Source organism: Oncorhynchus gorbuscha, linkage group LG14, assembly GCF_021184085.1.
Source record: "Oncorhynchus gorbuscha isolate QuinsamMale2020 ecotype Even-year linkage group LG14, OgorEven_v1.0, whole genome shotgun sequence".
Taxonomy (NCBI): Eukaryota; Metazoa; Chordata; class Actinopteri; order Salmoniformes; family Salmonidae; genus Oncorhynchus; species Oncorhynchus gorbuscha.
Window position 1 is genome coordinate 28,938,688 of NC_060186.1, and position 16,418 is coordinate 28,955,105.

The 16,418-nt window shown below is 42.4% G+C and overlaps 1 protein-coding gene across 3 annotated transcripts in view; it reads left to right on the forward strand.

Annotated features, from left to right (window-relative positions):
- Positions 1–16,418, forward strand: part of LOC123994753 (segment polarity protein dishevelled homolog DVL-2-like) — a 47,337-nt gene that overhangs the window by 16,246 nt on the left and 14,673 nt on the right. For all 3 annotated transcript variants that reach the window (XM_046297712.1, XM_046297710.1, XM_046297711.1), the window contains exons 2-6: positions 12,637–12,706; positions 13,003–13,148; positions 13,459–13,568; positions 14,318–14,444; positions 14,730–14,820. In XM_046297712.1, the coding sequence (XP_046153668.1) occupies positions 12,637–12,706; positions 13,003–13,148; positions 13,459–13,568; positions 14,318–14,444; positions 14,730–14,820 (544 nt within the window). The remainder of the gene's footprint in view (positions 1–12,636; positions 12,707–13,002; positions 13,149–13,458; positions 13,569–14,317; positions 14,445–14,729; positions 14,821–16,418) is intronic.

Below are 16,418 nucleotides of genomic sequence, written 5' to 3' on the forward strand. Positions count from 1 at the left end.
AGCACAGGCATGTGACTATGTCTAATATAACGTGATTGAATTAAAAAAATTCCGCAAGCTGTTTACAGGCATTTTAAAAGCTGCAAAATGTATCTTTTTGGGGAAACCTAACCAAATTCACAGAACAGCTCTATAACTCGCATTTCTATGTGTACTATTTCTATACTTCTCATTTTTGTGTCTTACTTTTGGTTTTGCACACCAGGTGAAAATACAATATCTTTGGTTATGGAAAATATATTTCACAGTGGTTTAGATGGTACAATGATTCTCTACAGTATACTTGCTTGTTTTGTCACAAACAAAAGTAGGTGAACTATTAGAATTTTAGCAATTAGGAATTGTCAGTGACATCTGCATAGTGCACCTTTAACGCCATTATGTATTTTTGCCATCGATTTTCCCAACGTCAATTAGTTAAATCACATTGTTCAATGTTTTCATTCCGTTACAAAAGTAAGTCCTAGCTGAGCCCCATATGCAACTTGTGGCCGCTTTGCACTTACAATGTAGCCAAACTGTGTCTGTGCCTAAGCGCAATATGTTAAAAGCACAGGATATGTGTACCTTGAATAATCTGCTCTGCTAAGTAATATTAGCCAATTTTATACTCTAGTTGCATCAAATATTTATGCTGCTGAGACAGTTTTTATACATTTCTTGGCGACACTATGACAGCACTTCGAACAAAAAAGAAGTCCATGTCGAAGGTAGGAAGTACACTTTTTTTTGCCAGAGATGATGAAAAAACGTTCAAATACTGTAATACTGAATTGGAACGGTAGTCGCCGTTCCAATTCATCCCGAAGGTGTTTGTGGTTGAGGTCAGGGCTCTGTGCAGGCCATATGAGTTTTTCCACACCGATCATGACAAGCCATTTCTGAATGGACCTCGCTTTGTGCATGGGGGTATTGTCATGCTGAAACTGGAAAGGGCCTTCCCCAAACTGTTGCCACAAAGTTGGAAGCACAGAATCGTCTAGAATGTAATTGTATGCCGTAGTGTTAAGATTTCCCTTCACTGGAACTAAGGGGCCTAGACCAAATCATGAGAAACAGCCCCAGACCATTATTCCTCCACCAAACTTTACAGGTGGCACTATGCATTCGAGCCGATAGTGTTCACTTGGCATCCGCCAAAGCTAGATTTGATCTGTCGGACTGCCAGATGGTGAAGCGTGAATCATCACTCCAGAGAACCTGTTTCCACTGCTCCAGAGTTCAATGGCAATGAGTTTTACCCCACTCCAGTCGACGCTTGGCATTGCGTATTTTGATCTTATGCTTTTGTGCGGTTGCTCGGGCCATAAAAATCCATTTCATGAAGCTCCCGACGAACAGTTCTTGTGAACGTTGCTTCCAGAGGCTGTTTGGAACTCAGTAGTGAGTGTTGAAACCGTGGACAGACGATTTTTACGTGCTTCAGCCCTCGGCAGTCCCATTCTGTGAGCTTGTGTGGCCTACCATTTCGCGGCTGAGCCCTTGTTGCGGCTGAGCCCCTAGACGTTTCCACTTCACAATAACAGCACTGACATTTGACCGGGGCAGCTCTAGCAGGGAAGAAATTTGACGAACTGCCTTGTTGGAAAGGTGGAATCCTATGATGGTGCCACGTTGAAAGTCACTGTGCTCTTCAGTAAGGCCATTATCCTGCCAATGTTTGTCTATGGAGATTGCATGGCTGTGCTCAAATTTTATACACCTGTCGGCAACGGGTGTGGCTGAAATAGCCAAATCCACTCATTTGAAGAGGTATCCACATACTTTATGGTTTCAATAAATCAGCCTAAAATGGCACTTGTTTATTTGACTGAATATATACAGTGGGGCAAAAAAATATTCCCACTTAAAAAGATGAGAGAGAAGCCTGTAATTTATCATAGGTACACTTCAACTGTGACAGACAAAATGAGAAAATAAAATCCAGAAAATCACATTGTAGGATTTTTAATGAATTTATTTGCAAATTATGGTGGAAAATAAACTTTTGTTATTGACCAAATACTTATCTCAATACTTTGTTGTAAACCCTTTGTTGGCAATGACAGAGGTCAAACGTTTTCTGTAAGTCTTCAAGGTTTTCACACACGGTTGCTGGTATTTTGGCCCATTCCTCCATGCAGATCTCCTCTAGTGCAGTGACGTTTTGGGGCTGTTGCTGGGCAACACGGACTTCCAACTCCCTCCAAAGATTTTCAATGGGGTTAAGATCTGGAGACTGGCTAGGCCACTCCAGGACCTTGAAATGCTCCTTACGAAGCCACTCCTTCGTTGCCCGGAGGTGTGTTTGGGATCATGGTCATGCTGAAAGACCCAGCCACGTTTCATCTTCAATGCCCTTGCTGATGGAAGGAGGTTTTCACTCAAAATCTCACGATACATGGCCCCATTCATTCTTTCCTTTACACGGATCAGTCGTCCTGGTCCATTTGTAGAAAAACAGCCTCAACGCATGATGTTTCCACCCCCATGCTTCACAGTAGGTATGGTGTTCTTTGGATGCAACTCAGCATTCTTTGTCCTCCAAACACGACGAGTTGAGTTTTTACCAAAAAGTTATATTTTGGTTTCATCTGACCATATGACATTCTCCCAATCTTCTTCTGGATCATCAAAATGCTCTCTAGCAAACTTCAGACTGGCCTGGACATGTCTGGCACTGCAGGATTTTGAGTCCCTGGCGGCGTAGTGTGTTACTGATGGTAGGCTTTGTTACTTTGGTCCCAGCTCTCTGCAGGTCATTCACTAGGTCCCCCCGTGTGGTTCTGGGATTTTTGCTCTTGTAATCTTGTGATCATTTTGACCCCACGGGGTGTGATCTTGCGTGGAGCCCCAGATCGAGAGAGATTATCAGTGGTCTTGTATGTCTTCCATTTCCTAATAATTGCTCACACAGTTGATATCTTCAAACCAAGCTGCTTACCTATTACAGATTTAGTCTTCCTAGCCTGGTGCAGGTCTACAATTTTGTTTCTGGTGTCCTTTGACAGCTCTTTGGTCTTGGCCATAGTGGAGTTTGGAGTGTGACTGTTTGAGGTTGTGGACAGGTTTTTTATACTGATAACAAGTTCAAACAGGTGCCATTAATACAGGTAACGAGTGGAGGACAGAGGAGCCTCTTAAAGAAGTTACAGGTCGGTGAGAGCCAGAAATCTTGCTTTTTTGTAGTTGACCAAATACTTTTTTTCCACCATAATTTGCAAATTCATTAAATCCTACAGTGTGCTTTTTTTTTTTTTTTTTTTGCATCTTTAGATTCCCACTAAGTTTCTAACAGAGATTTTCATTTTTATCCCATATGGAACCACTCATCAAGTGTGCTGTTTAGGTTTTTCTGCAAATTTCTTTAAAATTCTTCATTACAGGATTGCATGTTCTGTTAAGAAATTACTATAATCTATATGTGATTGTCATGCTGTACACTGTGAGTGGATGCCCTAATGGGTTACGTACCCAATGCATATGGGTCCGTTAAATTTTCCGGCGCCACATTTTCCTAAAGGAAACCCTGACACACACACACACACACACACACACACACACACGCACAGAAAAAAAACATAGAAAAGCTATTTTCTACCTCAGACAAATCTTGTTATGCAATTAGTTTGAGTGCTGGCCTCCCTGGTAAGTTAAATTCCCTCCCATCTACAACAGGCTAATTATCTCCTGGATAATACAGCGAGCTATACTGACTGTACTTTTAACTTATGGACTGCTGACATTCATTAGGCTATGAGACAAATGGGTGGGAAGACCGTAATGGAGAGAATGTAGGCTTTCAATATGTCTGCTCTACCATGTCCTGTAGCTAGCTGGCCTGTTACCATGTACAACTACACAACTTTCTCTGGTCTCTAAGGCTGCGTTTACACAGGCGTCCCTATTCTGATCTTATCCCCAATTATTTGTTTTTTGAACAATCAAGTCTTTTACAAACAATTAGGCTGCCTGTGTAAACGCAGCCTAAGAAAAGCGCCGTTTCTCACCACCATATTAGCGGTTCCTCCTTTAAAAGTTGCGAGCTTATGCCGCCGGACTTAGAGGTACCCAGCGTCACAGCGTCATTGCTTCAGACCACCAAGGGGGTATGAGAGCACTCATTATGCATTTAGGTCCCAAGGTTTTTATATGACCAATCATATCGAGTGGTTCCAATGACGAATTTGACGAACCCTCTTTTCTTTTTTGCCTTAATCACTGATCTGGCTTTCAAGTCTATGAAAATGCCCGTTTTTGTTACAAATTTAACTAAAACAATGCACATTCACTAATATTGACTCACTTCTTATAGTAGGCATTAAGCTATAGAAAATGAACACCGGTCTTAACAATCTGTCTGTCTCTAACTGTTTGAAAAGCATCTTAGGCTGTCCTCTTTGTTCAGATTTTGAAATCAAGTGGCCCAGCTTATTTCTCAAAGAGAACGAGTTTCCATTTCCATGTATAATTCTTATGCTTATTGCACATATATAAAAGACTAGACAACTAGTATAAGTCTTTGGCTAAAATGCTGCTAGCAGTACCCCAATGCCGTACGCAACAAATTGAGCATTACTTTTCCAGATTCAATATTAATTTATACTCTCGTTTTAGTTGTCTGCTCTGCACGCAATTTTAGTTGAGACATAGAAAGGGTTTTGTTAAAGTTCTCTATTACAGTAAAATAATGTCTCAATGTGTTTGTCCATATGACCTGTTGGACTGAATGCAGATAGTGAGTTGAAACTGCTTGTCAGAGAGGAAATTGTAATCTCTCAATTTTGTTGGCGTGAGAGGCAGAGGGAGGGGCTCGATGTGTGTAAACCATAGAGGAAAATACTAAGCGAGAGGTTCCACTCAAGCTAAAATCTGTCCAAAATAAGCCCAATGTGTTTCTATGGGCTTATTTTGGACCTAATCTTGTCGCATGCCTTCCTGCATTTGGGACAACAACTTCCTTTGTTAGGGTGGAGATGTGCATTTCTTCTTTATACAGTATATAGATCTCTGGTGTAAATGTGGAGGTGCACACAGCACAGAAGGAGCGAAAGATGTGACACTAAAAATACAACACTAGAACAAGCGGCCGTAAATACTCATAAAAATAATAAAACCATGAGTATTTTGGAATATTGCGCAAAAACATGAATTCAAATAAATTAGATATCGCCCAGCCCTACTTAATTCCCTTAAAAAATGTGTCAAAGCCATTCAGTAAAGTTGCAGAACATTATGCATGGTATTTGTCTTTACCTCAATACAACGCAGTCGTATTTGAAGTGAAGACAACAGCAGATCTTGACCAGAGTGAGGCGTTTTATTTGCAAGTGAAGATAGTAGTCCGTAACTGTACAATATGAATACTAACACACAGAGGAAGGGTTTTGAAACTTTCTTGGCCCATGACCCTCTCCCATGATGTTACCAAAAAAAACATGTGTCTTATATTCAGGCAGAGCCGCCGGAACATGTGGCAAGACGACTGCATTTGCCCCAGTAGGCCTGCTTTTCAATCTGCACACCACTTTCAAAGCAGTAGCACCAACCTGGCCAGATAGCCTACTTGTCAGCACATTTTTGTATTCCAGTTCAAAATGTACCTGCACTGTCGTCACAGACTACCATTAAAAACCATTGAAGACAACATGTAGACAAGCGTGCTATTTATGCAATATGATTGGCCGTTCATTCAAGCACCAATATGCTCCAGCAAATCACAACTTCTCGAGCAAAGCTACGTTAACACAGCATTGTATTAATTTCAAGCTGTCCCGAGCAAAAATTAGTCCATCAATCTACTTGCTGAGCTTATTTATTTTAGGGAAAGTGATTTTACGAAAGTTAACTCCCAATAGTGAACATTCTATCAATATGCTGGTGACTGTTGAGTCTGCAAAAAGAAACCTACAAAAACACATTAGCATTTGTCTTGGTTAGCCTGCTGTAGCCAGGTAGATGTAATTTCGAATGCAATTGTCTTAAAGGGGCAGCGTGATATTTTGAGATGTAATTTAAAAAAATTCTCAATGACATACTTTAGAAACAAAAATTAATACAATGCAATTCTAAAGAGTAGAGTAACAACTTACATTGCTAAATTATATTAAATAGCCTTTTAATGCTAACAAATAACAAATATAATAACAAAATATTGCCTATTAATAGCTGCATATAGAGAGGAAGCAGGTAACCTATAGGCTCTGCATGACCACAATGCATTTAAAAACTACACCATGTCCAGTCCAGTGAGGGGGAAAAGTTACGTTAGACCCTGTTAAAGCTTTACGAGTAGGACTGAGTTTTACCTGACCAGGTCATGATTTTCAGGAAAAACTCCAGGCCCCAGAAGATGCGTACAAATTTTGACACACCACTCTGGAACCTGTGGTGCCTTCTCTGTCATCATGTGAATGATAATGGCTAGTAGAAGTAATCAGCATTTTAAAATTAATAGATTTGGAAGAGTATTTCATTACTGTGACCTTCCCACAGTTCATTGTAAGAGGAAGTGTAAACTAACAGTCCATTAGTTAGAAAAGTACCTTGGCGGCGTAGAGAATTTCGCTATTTTATGCAATTCAACACTTTCATTGAGCTGAAAGAACATTTTGCTGTTTTTGAAGAATTGCTGGAAATGTTCAATGTATTTTGCCATGGCTAATGCTGTGTTCCTCTGTTCATAACTCAATCAATGGCATGTGCTCTGAACCCATGCTAGCCCTAAGACCGCACTCAACGATCTGTATAATAATGATAAATCATTTATGATAATGGCGCCGAAAGACATGGCCGCTGTTTTACGACCCAATAACGAATTGTGCTATTTTGAATGTTTTTTTTTGCATTATTTAACTTGTAGATGCTTCTGCCACCGTGTCTTATGACTGAAAGAGCTTCTTAATATCAGGGCAGTCGGATGGGAAGGATTTACTCCAGACACCCGACAAGGCCCTCATCCCAGTCATTCACAGGAGGAAAAGACCGAGGTATCGTGGACACCGGTCCGGGTGCCTTGTAAGGATCTGTCGCCGAGAGGGTAATCTACCTTTACCATCGATCCTATTAGTCCATTTCCAATCAATCGATAATCAAATAGACGAACTATGAGCATGTATATCCTACCAACGGGCCATTAACTGTAATATCTTATGATTCACCGAGTCGGCAGAACGACGACATGAGTAACATACAGCTGGCGGGTTTTAAGCTTTTTCGTTAGGATAGAACAGCGGCCTCTGTTAAGACCAGGGGCGGTGGCCTATGCATATTTTTACTCAATGAGCTGTATACGGCCATAAGCAAACAGGAAAACGCTCGTCCAGCTGGTGCTGCTAGTGGCAGGGGACTTTAATGCAGGGAAACTCAAATCAGTTTTACCTAATTTCTATCAACATGTTAAATGTACAACCAGAGGGGGAAAAAATCTCTAGACCACCTTTACTCCACACATACAGATGCGTACAAAGCTCTCCCGTCCTCCATTTGGCAAATCTGACCTTAATTCTATCCTCCTGATTCCTGCTTACAAGCACAAACTAAAGCAGGAAGCACCAGTGACTCGGTCAATAAGAAAGTGGTCATATGAAGCAGATGCTAAGCTACAGGATTGTTATGAGAGCAGACTGGAATACGTTCCGGGATTATTCCAATGGCATTGAGGAGTACACCACATCAGTCACTGGCTTCATCAATAAGTGCATTCGAGGACGTAGTCCCCACAGTCACTGTATATACATGACCCAACCAGAAGCCATGGATTACAAGCAACATCCACACTGAGCTAAAGGGTAGCACTCCCGCTTTCAAGGTGCGGGACTCACTCAATCACATTTATTTATAAAGCCCTTCTTACATCAGCTGATGTCACAAAGTGCTTTACAGAAACCAGCCTAAAACCCCAAACACCAAGCAATGCAGATGTAGAAGCACGGTGGCTAGGAAAAACTCCCTAGGAAGGCAGGAATCTAGAGAGGAACCAGGCTCTGAGGGGTGGCCAGTCCTCTTCTGGCTGTGCCGGGTGGAGATTGAACATCTTGGCCATGTACTGTTAGAAATGTTCATAGATGAAAAGCAGGGTCAAATAATAATAATTTGTTGTAGAGGACGCAACAGGTCAGCACCTCATGAGTAAATGTCAGTTGGCTTTTCATAGCCGATCATTCAGCGTTAGAGACCGCAGGTACGGTAGAGGGAGAGAGTCGAAAACAGCAGGTCTGGGACAGGTAGCATGTCCGGTGAACAGGTCAGGGTTCCATAGCCGCAGGCAGAACAGTTGAAACTGGAGCAGCAGCACGACTAAGTAGACTGGGGACAGCAAGAAGTCATCAGGCCAGGTACTCCTGAGGCATGGTCCTAGGGCTCAGGTCCTCCGAGTGAGGGAGAGAATAAGAGAGGTGTGTACTTAAATTCACACAGGACACCGGATAAGACCGGAGAAATACTCCAGATATAACACACTGACCCTAGCCCCCCGACACACAAACTATTGCAGCATAAATACTGGAGGCTGAGACAGGAGGGGTCGGGAGACACTGTGGCCCCGTCCGATGATACCCCCCTGACAGGGCCAATCAGGCAGGGACAAACAGGCACCCACTTTGCCAAAGCACAGACCCACACCACTAAAGGGATATCTTCAACCATCAACTTACTACCCTGAGACAAGGTCAAGTATAGCCCACGAAGATCTCCCCCACGGCACAAACCCGAGGGGGGCACCAACCCAGACAGTGACTCAACCCACTCAAGTGACGCACCCCTCCTAGAGACGGCAAGGAAGAGCACCAGTAAGCCAGTGACTCAGCCCCTATAATAGAGTTGGAGGCAGAGAATCCCAGTGGAGTCAGGGGAACCGGCTAGGCAGAGACCGCAAGGACGCTTTTCGTCGCTCCATTGCCTTTCCGTTCACCTTCACACCACTGGGCCAGACTACACTCAATCCTAAGACCTACTGAAGAGATGAGTCTTCAATAAAGACTTGAAGGTTGAGACTGAATCTGCGTCTCTCACCTGGATAGGCAGACCAATCCATTAAAATTGAGCTCTATTAGAGGTCAACCAATTAATCGGTATGGCCGATTTAATTAGGACCGATTTTCAAGTTTTCATAACAATTGGTAAACAGTTTTTGGACACCGATTATATTGCATTCCACTAGGCTACTGCGTGGAAGGCTGATCACCCGTTACGCGAGAGCAGCAAGGAGCCAAGGTAAGTTGCTAGCTAGCATTAAACTTAACTTATAAACAATCAATCTTCACATAATCACTAGTTAACTACATGTAGTTGATGATATTACTAGGTTATCTAGCTTGTCCTGCGTTGCATATAGTCAATGCGGTGCCTGTTAATTTATCATCGAATCACAGCATACTTTGCCAAACGGGTGATTTAACAAAGGAGCATTCGCAAAAAAAAACACAATCGTTGCACGAATGTACCTAACCATAAACATATTTTGCCTTTCTTAAATCAATACACAGAAGTATATATTTTTTTAAACCTAGATATTTAGTTAAAATAAGTTAATGTTAGCAGGCAATATTAACTAGGGAAATTGTGATACTTCTCTGCGTTCATTGCATATATGCAACAGTTTGGGCCGCCTGGCTCGTTGCGAACTATTTGCCAGAATTTTACATAATTATGACATAACATTGAAGGTTGTGCAATGTAACAGCAGTATTTAAATTTAGGGTTGCCACCCGTTTTGATAACATACGGAACCGTTCCATATTTCACTGAAAGAATAAACGTTTTGTTTTCGAAATTAGTTTCCAGATTAGACCATTTTTATGACAAAGGCTCGTATTTCTGTGATAATTATATCATAATTAAGTCTATGATTTGATAGAGCAGTCTGACTGAGTGGTGGTAGGCAGCAGTAGGCTCGTAAGCATTAATTCAAACTTTACTGCGTTTGCCAGCAGCTCTTAACAATGCTTGATCACAGTCTATCAACTCCTGAGATTAGGCTGGCAATACTAAAGTGCCTATTAGAACATCCAATAGTCAAAGGTATTTGAAATACAAATGGTATAGAGAGAAATAGTTGACGTGTCATAATTCCTTTTAATAACTGCAACCTAATATTTCTTTACTGGGAATATTGAAAAACCAGCTTTCATGTCTTCTCATGTTCTGAGCAAGGAACTTATTAAACGTTTTACTTTATTCTCCAACACTGTTTTTGCATTATTTAAACCAAATTGAGCATGTTTCATTATTTATTTGAGACTAAATTAATTTAATCTATTATATACAGTGGGGCAAAAAAAGTATTTAGTCAGCCACCAATTGTGCAAGTTCTCCCACTTAAAAAGATGAGGCCTGTAATTTATCATAGGTACACTTCAACTATGACAGACAAAATGAGAAAAATCCAGAAAATCACATTGTAGGATCTTTAATGAATTTATTTGCAAATTATGGTGAAAAATAAGAATTTGGTCAATAACAAAAGTTTCTCAATACTTTGTTATATACCCTTTGTTGGCAATGACGGAGGTCAAATGTTTTCTGTAAGTCTTCACAAGGTTTTCACACACTGTTGCTGGTATTTTGGCCCATTCCTCCATGCAGATCTCCTCCAGTGCACTGATCTTTTGGGGCTGTTGCTGGGCAACAGACTTTCATCTCCCTCCAAAGATTTTCTATGGGGTTGAGATCTGGAGACTGGCTAGGCCACTCCAGGACCTTGAAATGCTTCTTACGAAGCCACTCCTTCGTTGCCCGGGCAGTGTGTTTGGGATCATTGTCATGCTGAAAGGGGCAGCGGGATTTTGTATAAGCATCCATATTAGTGTCCTGCTCCTTTTTAAAGCGACAGCTCTAGTTTTTAGCATGATGCAGATGTTGCTTTTAATCCATGGCTTCTGGTTGGGATATGTAAGTACGGTCACTGTGGTAATGAGGTCGTTGATGCACTTGTAGCATCCGTGTCATCTGACCACTTCCTTATTGAGTGGGTCACTGGTGCTTCCTGCTTCAGTTTTTGCTTGTAAGCAGGAATCGGGAGGATAGAATTCTGGTCAGATTTCCAAATGGAGGCTGAGGTAGAGCTTTTTATGCATCTCTGTGTGGAGTAAATGTGATCGAGAGGTTTTTTTCCCTCTATATGCACATGTGACATACTGGTTGAAATGAGGTAAAACGGATTTAAGTTTGCCTGCATTAAAGTCCCCGTCCACTAGGAGCAGTGCTTCTGGATGAGCATTTATTTGTTTGCTTATGGCCTTTATACAGTTTGTTGAGTGCGGTCTAACGGCCAGCATTGGTTCAGAGCACATGCCCATTGATTGCGTTATGAACAGAGGAACACTGCATTAGCCATGACAAAATACATAGAATTTCTTGAAATAAGTTTGATATTCCAAAATATTTAATACAAAAATAAGACCCCAAAATATTTTCCAGGAGGAGAAGAAAATAATTTTCAGACTGAAAAAAATTATATTGGAATTGTGCCTGTTGTTCACACACACACACATCTGCCCTCTCATTGGCTAGAATGGTCCCACCTGATTTCTCTTCCTCCCACTGCCTTCCATCTTTTGAGGACATGCATTTTCATTGTAAGAGCAGTCACTCGACTATCTTGTTAGTATAATAGATAATCCTTTTTTTTGTTGATGAAACCAAAGATTATCTTCAACCTAGACTCGAACAGATCAAATCAAAGTTTTTGTCATGTGCGCCGAATACAACAGGTGTTCACTTTACAGTGAAATGCTTACTTACAGGCTCTAACCAATAGTGCAAAAAAGATACCCCCTTCAATCAACGGGGAAATACAAGGTAATCATTTAAATTTTTACAGCTTTGCCTTAACATTTTGATTGTTAAACATTGTTACTTTTGATCAGTAAATACACAAACATAAAGAGTTATAACAACGGGAAGCACAGCAAAAGCTTTCCGTGACGCACCAATTACCAGAGCTCCCAACTCATACTCCTAATACATGTTCCTTCCTTTACAGGTGATCAGCAACAATTGAGGACATCTCTAACCCACATTGTTATTAATAAATGCATGTGCTTATCATAAACTGTAAATCCTCTTCAGTGTCTGGTTATTCATAATATCTTTAGCTCAAGTGATGGAGGACATGGGACGATAATCACAAGGCCATACACAGAAAAATGCCTTCCCTCACACAGTGACAGGCATGGACAGGCACCCGGGCATTCCAACAAAGGAGAGATGGGTGGATAAACCCATACAGACCAAATAATACGCACCCACAGACAGGAGGAAAAAGAATATGTAATGAAGCACCAGAAGAGGGAGAATGAGTGTGTTTGTGTGTCTAGAGATGCTGTTGTACGATAGTGGCATTTAGGTCTGGTTTCACAAACCAAGTGTGTAAGGTAATAACTATGATACTAAAAGTACCTATTTGAAATAATAAGGAAAGTAGGCTCCATATTTCATCAATGTTTGCATTATAGACTTAGCAATGTACAAATCATCCATTTTTGTTTTTGAGATAATGTTGTAGGTCTGAGTGAGTGAGCGTATGACATCCACTCTGCCTGAAGCATGGGCAAATGAACAATGGCATATTTGAGATCTCTCGCTCTGTGTGTGTGTGTGTGTGTGTGTGTGTGTGTGTGTGTGTCACTCATCTCTCGATCTGTGTTATGTCCGTAGTGTGGTGAAGGAAGAGATTTCGGATGATGCTGCCAAACTACCTTGTTTCAATGGGAGAGTTGTGTCATGGGTAAGATGCTGACTCTCACCTTTCGTCTATGGACTGTGTTGCATGGCACTTTGTCCACCCGGTCAGCAGTAACCTCAATACTTCTCACGTGTGTCTGATTACAGACAACGCTCAATACATAATTGAGTTCTTTATCAAGAATAATAACTTGGATCTTGTTTTCACTGATGTGGTCCTGCTGTTTGTTTTGATAGCATGCTAGTTTGGTGGTAGGTGAGCAAGCATGATGTTTGCTTGTGTGAATAGGTCCGTTTTTTTACTTTGTTTCTGTTGCCCCCCCTTCCCCCCTCCTCTAGCTGGTATCCTCAGACAGTCCCCTTGCGGAGCCCCCTCGTCCCCCGGTGGAGGTCTGTACGGAGTCCTCTCCTCCCCCTTCCCCCCTGCCTCCCCTACCGGTGGAGAGGACAGGGGGCATCGGAGACTCCAGACCCCCGTCATTCCAGTAGGTTGAAGCCCTATACAGCATAGCCTGATCCCCCCCACACACACACACACATGGCTGGGAGTTAAGTAAATGCAATAAAGTGGAAGCTCCAGTGAATGATCTAATGATTGAATGGAATGGTACAGTGGATTGGGATTGTGAGAAGAACATTTCAGAGGGAGAACAGGAAAAATGCTGACTACTTTCATCAGGATGCCTTACGATATGTCAAAAGAGGAAACAGACATGGAGTTGTTTTTCCATGAATGACAATGGCATTCTAAAACATTCTCATCCCCCTTGTTCTCCCCCCTCATTCTTCCTCCAGTCCCAATGTGGCGGGTAGTGTTGAGAACCTGGATGAGTGTACTGAGACAGAGTCAGTGGTGTCATTCAGGAGGGAGAAGCCCAGACGGAGGGAAAGCATGGAGCAGCATGGTCAGTAACTGTTTGAGTGGTCCAGTTGGTAAGAAAATTGCGCGAAACGCCAAGGTCGTAGGTTCAATTCCTGCAGGCATTACATATATTTTTAGGATGTGTATGTGACTAAGTCTCTCTGGATAAGAGCGTCTGCTAAATTACTAAAAAGTGTAATTGTACGGCCTCCCGAGTGGCGCAGTAGTCTAAGGCACTGCATCGCTGTGCCACTAAGAGATCCTGGTTCGAGTCCAGGCCCTGTTGCTGCAACCTGGAGACCCATGGGGTGGCGCACAATTGGCCCCACGTTGTCTGGGTTAGGGGAGGGTTTGGCCGGCAGGGATGTTTTTGTCCCATCGGGCATTAGCGACTTCGGTGGCAGGCCGGGCGCAATGCGCGCTGACACGGTCGCCAGGTGTACGGTGTTTCCTCCGACAACCCGGAAGCCAGCCTCACCAGTGTAAGTGGGCATTGTGTCAAGAAGCAGTGCAGCTTGGCTGAGCTGTGTTTCGGAGGACGCACGGCTCTCGACCTTCACCTCTCCCGGGTCCGTACGGGAGTTGTAGCGATGGCACAAGACTGTAACGACCAATTGGATACCATGAAATTTGGGACAAAAAGGGATAAAAAAAAAGTTAATTGTATTGTCGCTTTGGCAAAGTGGCATATAAGTGATATGCTCTAGTCTAAGTACTAAAGGAGTAATTTTTGGACGATGCACGTTTCTCCCATGATCGTCCTTATCTCTGTTGCCCCTCTGCTTTCCAAAGGGCCGCGGATTAACGGTCAGAGCCGTCGGGAGCGGCACCTGGCAGGCTATGAGAGTGCCTCCACCATCATGAGCAGCGAGCTGGACACCACCAGCTTCTGTGACTCGGACGATGACACCATGAGCAGGTCAGTCACACACACACAGAGCATGGGCCGTCAACCACGATTGTTTAATAACTTGAACTTATTTGGCCCAGCATCACCACTTTGCCTATATCATGTATATAAATGGTTAACAAAACAAGCCCTAAAATAGAGCCTTGGGGAACCCCTTATGTGATATCCAGGAACCTAGATTTTTTAAAAACTGTTTCACATTGACACCGAGTTGTGTTTGAGATATAGTTGCTGAGCCAATTACAGGCTTCCTTAGGGAAGAGTTAACGCCTCCATTCTCCATTCCCCCCTCAGGTTCAGCAGCACCACAGAACAGAGCACAGCCTCTAGGCTACTGAAGCGCCACCGCAGACGCCGGAAGCAGCGTCCCACCAGGCTGGAGAGGGTACTACAGCTACTGCTTTTAATATATAATATTTAATATTTAATATATAATAATAATAATAATAATATATGCCATTTAGCAGACGCTTTTATCCAAAGCGACTTACAGTCATGTGTGCATACATTCTATGTATGGGTGGTCCCAGGGATCGAACCCACTACCCTGGCGTTACAAGCGCCATGCTCTACCAACTGAGCTACAGAAGGACCACATTTATCTAGGAACACACAGTAATTCTGAGAACATAAGACTATAAGATAGTTAGCATGTTGTGTGGATATGTAGGACCCTGCAGTTGGGGCCAGTTTGTTTCAGTATACAGTACCAGTCAAAGGTTTGGACACCTACTCATTCCATTGTTTTTCTTTATTTTGACATTTTTACATTGTAGAATTATAGTGAAGACAAACTATGAAATAACACATATGTAGTAACCAAAAAAAGTGTTAAACAAATCAAAACATTTTATATTTCAGATTCGTCAAAGTAACCACCCTTTGCCTTGATGGCATCTTTGCACACTCTTAGCATTCTCTCAACCAGCTTCACCTGGAATGCTTTTCCAACAGTCTTGCAGGAGTTCCCACATAAGCTTAGCACTTGTTGGCTGCTTTTCCTTTACTCTGCGGTCCAACTCATCTCAATTGGGTTGAGGTCGGGTGATTGTGGAGGCCAGGTCATCTGATGCAGCACTACATCACTCTCCTTGGTCAAATAGCCGTTACACAGCCTGGAGGTGTGTTTTGGGTCATTGTCCCGTTGAAAAATAAATGATAGTCCCACTAAGTGCAAACCAGATGGAATGGAGTATTGCTGCAGAATGCTGTGGTAGCCATGCTGGTTAAGTGTGCCTTGAATTCTAAATAAATCACAGACAGTGTCACCAGCAAAGCACCACCACGACATCACACCTCCTCCATGCTTCGCGGTGGGAACCACACATGTAGAGATCATCCGTTCACCACCTCTGCGTCTCACAAATACACGGCGGTTGGAACCAAAAACCTCAAATTTGGACTCATCACACCAAAGGACAGATATCCACCAGTTGAATTGCTTGTGGTCTCTTCCTCTCATTGGTTGTCCTTTAGTAGTGGTTTCTTTTCAGCAATTTGACCATGATTGCCTGATTCACGCAGTCTCCTCTGAACAGTTGATGTGTCTGTTACTTGAACTCTGTGAAGCATTTTATTTTGGGCTGCAATTTCTGAGGCTGGCAACTCTAATGAACGTATGCTCTGCAGCAGATGTAATTCTGGGTTTCCCTTTCCTGTGGTGGTCCTCATAAGAACCAACTTCATCATAGCACTTGGTTTTTGCGACTGCACTTGAAGGAACTTTCAACGTTATTGAAATATTCCACATTGACTGACCTGCATGTGTTAATGATGCACTGTAATTTCCCTTTGCTTACTTGAGCTGTTCTTGCCATAATATGGACTTGGTCTTTTACCAAATAGGGCTGACTTCTGTATACCACCCCTACCTTGTCACAACACAACCGATTGGCTGAAAGGCAGTAAGAAGGAAAGAAATTCCACAAATTAACTTATGAAGCTGGTTGAGAGAATGCCGAGAGTGTGCGAAGGTGTCATCGA